Genomic DNA, 11,117 nt, shown 5'->3' on the forward strand with positions numbered 1-11,117 from the left:
GCTGCCGATAGTGGGATTCGAACCTACTATCTCCCGGATGCAAGCTCACAGTCGCGCGCCTCTACGCGCACGGCCAACTCGCCCGGTATGATAAGATTTAATTCTTAATTTACTAGATCTCTTTGTATTGAATAGGTGGATATTAAAAATAACACTTGTAACATACTTTGTATTTACGTACATTTCAATATGGATCTAACATGAGAATTATAACGTGTAAGTGAAATTGAGTACGAGGAATATTGCTGGAAGAAAATGTTCACTCTGTAATCAGTTACCGCCGACGACAGGGACGACAAGTACTCTTCACAGTAAGTTCGCTTTCTAAGCTTGGCCATACGGCTGGAAGTCTGAAAGTAAAGATAGGAAAAGGAAAGGATAGGAAAAAGATGAATACATGTGGTAAAGGTCTACGAACATGTCCTCATGATGAAGCTGGGAAGAAGAATCCTGCTTGTCAGACGATGAGAACAACTGGGATTCAAAAAGACATGGAGGAAACAGCCATTCCCTGCACTTAGTTCTCCACACGTTGCACAATTGCTCCTCTACACAGAGTGTTGGGCAGCGAAGGAGCCCTCCTCAGAGCACATGCCTCAAACTCATCAGGTAGCGCCTGAACCCCACGGCAGAAGCGGCCATTAGGACTGTGTCGTAAAACTTTGCCCCAGAACCAACGACACACCCGGCCAAAGGCTAGAAACTGCTCAAGATGATGATGATGATCGATATTCTGGCAGGCTCGGATCCAGTGTCATCTTTGCAACCGAGTTGTCATCACATCTACAGTCACCTGAACCAGGAAATTGCCGGAGCTGTACCTTAATTATGAGCATGGCCACTACTTCCCCCCTACTTGCATCTCCGAGAACATTGGACAAGTTACAGCAATGTTAAAATATTAGGGAAATAAAACTCTGTTACACGTGATAAATTTTGTATTTGAGCCCGTATTGCCAAAAAGTATCAACTTGTGAAAACGTTAAGAACAAATGTTTCACCTTTACAATACTGTAATAGTCTTTATTAATAAGACTACAATAAACTGTATTGGTGATGCATGTTTCGTCCTCATATGGGACATCTTCAGTCACACACAAAATCATTGGAAATATGGTAAGAACACATTAAAATTAGCATCTTGTCAATCCTGAATCTTAAAATAACATGAACATGATGTGAGCCATGAAGTCCAGTTATTGCAAAGGTCAGAATGTCGTTACATGCGTGGGATTACACAAATATAATACAACATGAGTGGCTATGTGAACATATTGTACATGTTCTTGAATGTGTACATCAAATAGTGTAATATTAATATAAATTAGAACTCTGATCACCTGGTGTAGCTCAGGATCAGAGGGTTCCACTTTGATCTTCGGAACAAGGTCAATAGTAGGCTCTTGTTTCACTTTGAACTGCAGAGAACTGATGTCTGGTTTCATGTCATCCTCGATCTGAAAACAAGAGGCGGTACGTGTAAGTAATAAACCAACATGACATTAACGAAAAGAGCACACACGCAAGGACACTGAGATCAGTGTGCACTTCTCCTTCCAGGGGACGCTATTCCTCCGAGACTGTATTGGCTTCCCAAAATACATAAGGAAGGTGTTCCTCTTAGGCCTATTGTTAGTATGATTGATTCCCTGACATATGCCCTTCCTAAATATTTAGGTAGTCTACTTCAACCACACCTCGGTAACACCCCTTCCTATATTAAGGATTCCACACACTTCATTGAAAAGTTAAAAACTATATCACTTCAGCCAGGCAATATCTTCGTGAGTCTCAACGTAGTGTCTGTTTACTAGAGTACCTGTAGATGGTGTTATGTCTCATTAATTATATTTTTACTGAAGAGATCGCTAGGCTTTTCTATCACTGCATGACCTCCTCCTACTTTCTATGGAATGGGAAATATTGTGAACAGACAAATGGTGTGGCCATGGGAAGTCCTCTCTCTCCTGTTGTGGCTAATTTCTTCATGGAAAACTTTGAAGAGAAAGCTCTGTCGTCAGCACCTTGCAAACCGAATATCTGGTGGCGATATGTAGATGATACCTTCGTCCTATGGACAGAAGGTGAAGACAATCTTGGTCACCTTAATCGCCAGCACCCTTCCATTTGTTTCACCATGGACATGGAATCTGACAGCAAAATACCATTTTTAGATATTCTCGTCACCAAGAAAGAGGATGGATCTTTAGAACACAGCATTTATCGTAAGCCTACACACACCAATAGATATCTCCACGCAGATTCTCACCATCACCCTGCCCAGAAACATGGTATCCTTACAACTCTGACTACCAGGGCCAGGAGGATTTGTGAAGTGCCAGCTCTACAAGAGGAAATTAACACCTTGAGAACCACCTTCGAGAGCAACGGTTACAGCAGAGCCTTGATCTCAATGGTTATGAAATCGACACATAATCGGACGTCTGCTAAGGAAAAAAGATGTAAAAGGAACTGCTTACCTACCTTACATACACAACACGACGAATTGTACTGCTAAAATCTTACGTAGGTTCCATGTACAAACTGTTTTTGGAACATCAATTAAGATTAGGCAACTCCTGCAACCAACTAAGGATAGTTTGCCTAAATTGCAACAACCTGGTATCTACAGAGTTCCCTGTACTTGTGGCAAGGTTTATATTGGGCAGACATCGAGGATGATATGTACTCACATCAAAGAACATACCAGATGTATCAGACTCAACCAACCTGATAAATCAGCTGTTGCTGATCATGCCTGAACACCTGGTCATGATGTCTTGTTCCAAGAAGTGGATGTTCTTGCCTGCATAAAGCAATATCGCCCAAGAATTATCAGGAAGGCGGTTGAAATACGTAGTAAACATCCAGATAATTTCAACTGCGATACAGGTTACAACCTCAGTGGGAATTCATCTTTATATCACGATCTTACGTGATCAAAGTAAACTTCCCCGGAACCACCTAATATCAAGGGCACAAATGTTAATTCACATAGACAGCATACAACAGCACAAATTCACTTATCCCAGATGTACACAGACTGAAATATGTAATGAACAGCCAAAATTTTAAGAATTTATATCACAGTAATTGTAACATAATTTTAACTTATCTTGTGTATCACTACAGTAATTGTATTTTATAATGTGTTAAAACATGTTTTAGATGTTTTAGGAAAATATATATATTGTTTAGTTTGTATTTAACCCTCTTGGAGCCAAGAGCCGATCTGGTCGGCCGCTCCCCATCAGCTGGAAGAGGCCAGAGCTCTGCCTCCACTCTACTACTGTAAAGTGCCAGGCCGTTTTCAGTGGAAATACATGTATTTTAAAATTCGCGTATATCTACCGGGGTATAGCAAATACCGGCCTGAAATTTTCTACATATCGATTACGCAGAATAAGAAACTGGTTTGGAGTGATATAAAGAGTCAAAGACTTTTTATTGTTGATTTATAGTTGTCGAAAATGCTTATTTTTAGGAAGAGAAAAATATTTTCGCACTTTCTCTCTCAATATCTACTTTGAAAAAATAATTTACGATACAAAAGAATATACGTAATTGTGTATAATGTATTTCTAAATACAATTCTATAGAATAACTAATTTGAATGAGAAAAATAAAAACGTAAAAATAAAAATTCAAACATGTCACTAATAAAAACAAGACAATTTTACTCACCGATAAAATTCGCGTGTATGTATCGATGTTTGGCAAATACTGACAACAAATTTTCTACATGCGGACAACACAGTATTAAAATAATTCTGTATTATTAAATAAGTAAAAAATAGTAGTTGATATTATAGTTTTTGTTTTCAGATAAAATAGTTTCTCGTTTTTGGTTGTAGTATATATTAGAAAAAAATTTTAAAATAAGGGTCACTTAGATTGAGTGAACCTCGAACCAACCCTCAGGACCAGGCGAAAATTCTTGACCTGGGCGGGAATCGAACCCATGACCTCCGGGTGAGCGGCAGGAACGCTACACTTGGCCCGCGGAGACCGGCATTTAGGTAATGATGGAGGACTATATGTGACTATAAGGTTTAGCAGAGAGTAAGTGAAAAGTAAATTGAAATGTAATATGGGCAGAGAATCAGACGGTAGGGCATGTTTAGGTCCAAGAACTTCCTTGAAGGAGACAAGAGGTTGAGGAATGTTGTCGGGTTCATTGGGACAAATTTCCACAAAATGTTATCCAGAGACATCATCATCATATTCATTATCACTAGTTTCATCTACCACCATATTCAGAGTAGCTTTAGTGCTGTTAGGCACAATTAAACATCTCTTCTTTAGCTGCGGTAATTCCGCGGACGTGTCCGGTATAATTTCGTCGCTATTCTCTGAACTAAATTCCCTATCACTATCCGATAAATCATCAGCGTTAACTTTGCACTGTTCTAAATACTGCATTAATTTATTGTCATCAATACCTGCTGAAAAATTATCGTGTGAAAAACATGCCATTTTCCTGTCACAAATCCACTCACTGCAAGGAGCCTCTTACTGACCGGTTAGCGGTATTTGTAAACACAGGAAACGACTCTTGTGAAAGGTATAACACCCTCTTAGAACTGCCAAAGCAAGGCCAGGCACACAATAACGTGTAGCCCCTTTACTACAGGTTGTAACAAAAGAATGCACGTCACTATAGGTTGCCTCAAAATTACGTACATGACAGAATTTTTAGCCGGCCGATGTAATCGGCTCTGGCAACTTCTGACTGGATTGTTAACGGCCGACCAGATCGGCTCTGGCAATTTAAAGAGCGGATGCTCGCATTACCGCCTGGCACCAAGAGAGTTAAGACTGATGATGGCACATAGATGCCAAAACTAGTACCATTTGACATGTGACTGAATCACAATAAAACATCATTGTATTGAATAGGTGGACCTTGAAAGAATTTAATTTTACCTCAGTGAACCATATGGAAAATCCTAAATTCCCATGGAGGGAATTAGATATTTTTCACCAACAGAGCATGTCAAAAATGTCAAAAACATATCAGATGTAAGGCTTTTCAAGTGTTTGCTGTATTAACCAGCGTTTTGTCTTAGGTCTGACACTAGACTCATCAGAGTGGGATGTGTCAGACCCTACCCTCTGACGCTGGAGTGTATGCAGGTGGACTGTGCCTCTTTGAAGTTGTTGGGATGCAAAAAATGGACTTTGAATTACGTGATTTTGAATTAACCACGAACTCATAATTCAGAAATGCCGACAAATTTAGGGTCACATAATATTATAAGACCCACTACTGCATGCAAACAACCTTGATTCACAGTTTAAACCTTTCAAATGCCATTTCCAAAATGTATCCAACAAGGTGCATTTACAGTATTCAAATAATGCACTTCAATAACTCAGTGGCAAACATAACCTCACAAATAAAGAAAAAAAGCAGGATTCAAAGACAAGGAGAAATCTATGCTGGGTCCCCTGCTGAATTACTGTATGCATTTTAGATGCGTTGTACCTGCACGGAAAGTACCCAATGCCCTTCAAATACCGTGGCTTTTCAAACTTTTCTATGACGAGGAGAGGAAGTCTCCACTGCAACACAATACAGTGACATCACACTTGTACGATTTTCTCTCGTTTAAAACCGTAGGTCTGTCTGGGCTCGGCATTAAAAAAGAAAAAAACTACACAGTTTCATCGGCATTGACGATATTGTTTGGTGCATACGAGCTGATTGCATGAGCCACACTTTCTTGTCAAGTGTCAGCATTGTCAGTGTTCACGGATTCTTCATCTCAGCACACTGCCTGCTACGTGTTATTGTGGTGTTCCTTAAAATGCTGAATACAAAAGAATTAAAATTTCACTTGACCTTAGCAAATATGAAACACACTGTAGACACACCAAAATGAGGAAAGTGCGGAATCCTACCCTTGCACGTTCCGGAAGACTCATTCCATTGTGACGCCGAGAAATTCTGAATTTCAATTACTCCATAAAATACTATTGTTTTTTTAATGTAAAGGCAGTTTTGAATTAAAAGTCTGAATTTCGGTAATGGAACCGACACTCTTCTTCGAATTACAAATTATCTGTATTTCGAAATAATGACGTTAAATAACATGCAAAACCGTACCTCATGTTTCCAGGAAAGAGAGCTGCTTTGAATTAGGCGAGATTTTTAATTAACCGAATTTGAATTATCGAGGTTCTACTATACTTAGAAGAAAGTGGCAACGGAACACAGTTAAGCAGGAACAATGGTGGTTGGACAGAGGAAGATGGAAAGCTCAACCCGGTAGGAGCTGTTCTAGCATCATGGGGCAAGAAACTGGTGAATTTTCATGAAACTTGATATTAAATCATAAGAATCTCGCTATACGACGTTAAAAAAAAGATTCAGATTTACATGGCGCATATAACATGAAACTCGATGTATCTCTTTCAGGGTTAGTTTTTATAAGAATAGCTCACAACAAGACTTATTTAGAACATTATCTACAAAATTTTTGTTCTACACTTTTTTCTGATACAGTAAAAAATATCAGCGACAACCGAGTGTAACTTCAAGTCCAAGAGTCAATAATCAACTATGGAAATCATCCCAGCAATGTTTGTACATCACTCGTAACATTTTTAGTGTTAACGTGATGCTTGGTGTTTATACGGGAAGGACGAGATCAGACCAAGAGCAACAATAACGTAAAAGGCAAAGGGCCAGAAAGAGGTGATGACAAGCTGCAGACAGAGCCTTCGTAAACAATAAAGATGTAATCACACACATGCTAACTCAACTGCTACTTTAACACAAAACTAGCCCCTACCCCACCGTTCAAGCATAAGTACAAAGTAGTCAACTCACTATGATTACATCGTCGTCTGTGTCCTCCAGCGGCTCAGTCTTGATGGGTCCAGCAAACTCCATGCTCCTACAGAAAAAACACACAGCTTGTTACTTTACACTTCCTGAGATCACAACCACCTTCCAAACAGTCTGGACTGCCACAAGGACAAACTTGAATCACACTTAGATCTAAAGAAACTTATGGGTTTGGCCTCTCTGTGCGCCATTTCAACCTTCAGCGTGGCATGGTACTACAGAGGTCCAGTACATCAATGAAAGGACAATAAAGGCAACAGTTCACGTTGGGAAAGAGAAGCTGACACTGGTGCAAGTGTATGCCCCTCAGACAGGTTGCAATCAAGATGAAAAGAACAAGTTTCTCGAAGACCTAGAAGAGATCATCAGTGAAGAGAAGGCAATCATCATCCGGGACCTCAACGCACAGCTCGGGACAGACAGGAATGGCTATGAGAACGTGATGGGACCACATGGCTATGGGAGAAGGAATTCAGAAGGGGAACATCTCCTAGACTTCTGCATAAGAAACTGTTTGGTAGTAAAAAACAGTTGGTTCAACAAAAGAGTCAGTCACAAGATTACCCGTTACAGCTGGGATGGAAAGAGAAAGACGGTCATTGACTATGTCATTACAGATAAAGAAGGAAGTAGACTGGTGACTGATGTTAAGGTAATTCCAAGTGAGAACCTCAATAGTAACCACCGGTTATTAGTAGCAGATCTGTACTAAAGATAACAACCAGGAAATTACCTAAGATTAAGGTGTGGGAACTACAACAGATTGGAAAAAGGACCAACTACCAGGAACGTATAAGAGGACATCAGCTTACAGAAGAAGTGGAGAGTGGATAAGATTTTAAAACACCTTGATAAAAGAAGCAATAGAGGTTTGCAGGAAGAAAAGTGCAAGAGTAAGGGAAAAAGAGACACCCTGGTGGAATGAGAGAGTAAGATCCTTAATGAAGGAAAGAAACATGGCACAAAAAGAACGGGATCAAGAGAAATCTAAGCCAGAACCAGTAAGGGACGAGGGGAAGATCAGAGACCTCGAGCAAGTTTACCGGGACAACAAATTGACAGTTAAAAGAGTAGTAGAAGAGGAGAAGATAAAGTGCTGGCAGAAATTTACTCAAAAACTGAAGAAGTCAGCAAAGGCAATATGAAACTATTGTTCAGAGTGATCAATGACAAAACGAATTCAGTTGAAACCATCGAAGCAATTGAGGATCCTAATGGAAACCTGGCCAGGAAAGAAGAGGACATCAGAGAGGTTCTGAGGAATCATTTTGATCACCTATTGAACAGGACAGAAGCAGATCGGAGAACAAAAGGACCAGCTGTTGAATCCTGTACAGAGGTACCTCCCATTACATGGGCAGAAACAGAAGCAGCCCTTAAGAAGATGCCGCAAGGGAAATCCCCAGGAATCGATGAAGTCAGCACGGACATGATTAAAGCAGCAGGAGTCCGGGGTTTACAGTGGCTACACAGAGTGCTCAATGCAGTTTCGAAAGATGGCAAGATACCTACTGATTGGAGCAAGGGTGCCATTATCCTCCTGTTTAAGAAAGGAAATTGCCGAAAATGCTCCAACTACCGGGGAATAACACTCCTATCTCATGGGCTTAAGATTCTTGAGAAAATCTTAGAGAGCAGATTGCGAGTCATCTTAGAGCCACAGTTTGAAGAGGCCTAACAGGTCCACAACAGACCTAATCTTCAGTGTCCGTACGTTAATGGAAAAATATTGGGAAAAAGGCAAAGATCTGTTTATGGTTTTCCTTGACATTGGGAAGGCATATGACAGCATTGCAAGAAAGAAGATATGGGAATGCCTGAGAAAAAGGAATGTGCCAGAGGGACTGGTGAGGCAAGTTGAGATGCTGTATGAGAACTGCACTAACTGTGTGCAATTGGGTGACGGACATTCATCTTGGTTCAAGACTGAAAGTGGAGTCCAGCACGGCAGTGCACTATCCCCATTATTGTTTATCACCATCATGGATGACATGATGAAGAACATCAAGAAAACCTCTGGTGAACTAAATGCAATGTTATCATCTGGGGAGAAATTGAGGAACAAGTAGGCTACAGTCAAGACTCAATGAATGGAAGGTTCAGTTCCAGGAGTTCAATCTCAAGATAATCGAACTCAAAACAGTAGTGATGGCAATAAACAAAGAGGGACGACCAGCAAACATGATGCTAGGAAACTACCCACTAGAAAGTGTGGAAAGCTTTACATACCTCGGCAGTGTAATATCTCGAGATACACTAGCCACAAAGAAGGTGGCAAATAGAGTGCAGAAGAGCTCTCACTTTTACCAGCAAGTACAAACACTCCTCTGGGATCCCAAAGTACCAACAAAATCAAAGCTGGTGATATTCAATCAGTACTTCATACCAATCTTAACCTATGGTATCGAAAGCTGCACCCTCACTAAGAAAGACTCATGAAGGTTGCAGGCATCCGAGATGAAGTTCCTTAGGTCCACAATTCAAAAAACCAAACTGGACAAGTTAAGGAATGCCGTGGTTAGGAAGGAAGCTGGGATTGTTGCATCATTATTAGATCGGATCAGCATGTCCAGACTGAGGTGGTTTGGGCATGTAATGAGGATGAAGCCAACAAGGACAGCATATGTTAACTTGGAGCGACATGTGGCAGGGAAACGGATGGTAGGAAGACCAAGAACCCACTGGATGGACAACATTAAGATGGACATTGCTGATCGGGGAAGGACACTGGAGGACGTCATTAACAACAGAATGTATCTCAGTAAGACAGAATGGAAGAGGTTCCCCAACAGCACCCAGGAAACTGGAACTGTAAAATGATGATGATGATGAAGTTAATCTTAAATATTTGCTACTTGAAATGCAATTATAAGAAAAAAATTTGACAAGAGGGTTTACTTGATATACTGTACTGAAAAGGTGAATTTATTTATTATTTTCAATGTATTTACTGTGGACTTCCTGTCGCGCACACACCTCCTGTGTGCACGCTGCGGGACTGGTTCCACTTTACCACAAACCTTTATCGTATTAGGAAAAACAACACCTCACACAATTCTTCTACTCCGACTCCATATTTCTGAAATTCTTCGCCTGCCAAAGGCAAGAAAGCTAGACTTATTCTGAAAAAAAGAGACTATGAGAGACTAACCCCCAAATAAGACACAGAGCTAAAAAAAAAAAAAGACCTACTCCTGGGCATGCAGATGGTGAATCCCCGTCTTGACTTACCACAAGATGGCATCCCATGTCAGAGAAGAGACACGGAATCTCAAGTCTGTTTGAAATGCACTTTGAATAAACTGGCTGACGAGGCTTCAAGTAATACTATTTTTTTTGCCATTTGTTCCAAGTCGCATAGACACAGACAAGTTTTATGACGATGATCAAGGTACAGCATCAGCATTTGTCTCGTGTGAAAATGGGAAACGAAATATTTTACAGCTACTTACAATAGGGTTTAAACAGCTCATTCCGCAAATGAGGGCTGCGTGACACGAAACTCATAGTCAACTCGCTCGATTTAGATTGAGCTAGGAGCTAACGCAGGACATCAACTAAGCCCTATAAGAACAGTGAAATGTTGGAAAAGCCAATTTCTTGGTCACTTACTGACAGGGAGTTTTTGCAGGGTCAAGTGGATGCTCGTCATGGACCTGGGAGGCTGGACTACATCACGGACTAGACAAGTTCAACCCAGCCGTCACGCTGATAGGCTATATGTAGGGAGTTGAAGTAGGGTATTTCAAATTATAGCACTGGTTAACCTAAGTCCTATAGTTCCTAAGATATAAGAGGTAATGAGGAAAAATAAAAAAGAGGAAATTCCTGTCTAGATAAATCTCCCACATCTATTATCTCATTGCTGTTCTAAATAAGTAAAATGTTGAGAGATACATGCATTTAAATGTCTTGAAATAATTCATCTTCATTATAATAATTAGATGTACATTCTCTATATTCCTCTACATAGCTCAAACCATATCCATCAATACAGCCTATCGTCCGTTCAGATTTATCTTTTAATGAATATGTGCTTGCATTAAATTAAATTAAAATGGTAGCCTATACAATCCAACCCTGATAAAGGAACGTTTACCTTCCTTAATTATTGAAATGATATAAAACAAAACTGTGATGGCAACAAATTGAAAACTTCGTATTTCATTACACCCAGATACAAAATTAATAGCAGTGAAACAGCTTTGCTTGGCATATTCTAGAAAAACATCTTGGTGGTAAAATATTACAACCCAGGCAAATA

General features: G+C 40.1%; 1 protein-coding gene across 1 annotated transcript in view; it reads right to left on the reverse strand.

Annotated features, from left to right (window-relative positions):
* The window catches only part of LOC136885077 (myc-associated zinc finger protein), a 49,265-nt gene extending 38,746 nt beyond the window's left edge, over positions 1-10,519 (reverse strand). Inside the window, exons 1-3 of the mRNA XM_068230174.1 lie at positions 10,466-10,519; positions 6,836-6,902; positions 1,341-1,457 (exon numbers count right to left, since the gene is read on the reverse strand). Coding sequence (XP_068086275.1) covers positions 1,341-1,457; positions 6,836-6,898 — 180 coding nt within the window. The 5' untranslated portion in view covers positions 6,899-6,902; positions 10,466-10,519. The remainder of the gene's footprint in view (positions 1-1,340; positions 1,458-6,835; positions 6,903-10,465) is intronic.
* Between the last annotated feature and the right edge of the window lie 598 nt (positions 10,520-11,117).

Source organism: Anabrus simplex, chromosome 13, assembly GCF_040414725.1.
Source record: "Anabrus simplex isolate iqAnaSimp1 chromosome 13, ASM4041472v1, whole genome shotgun sequence".
Lineage (NCBI taxonomy): Eukaryota > Metazoa > Arthropoda > Insecta > Orthoptera > Tettigoniidae > Anabrus > Anabrus simplex.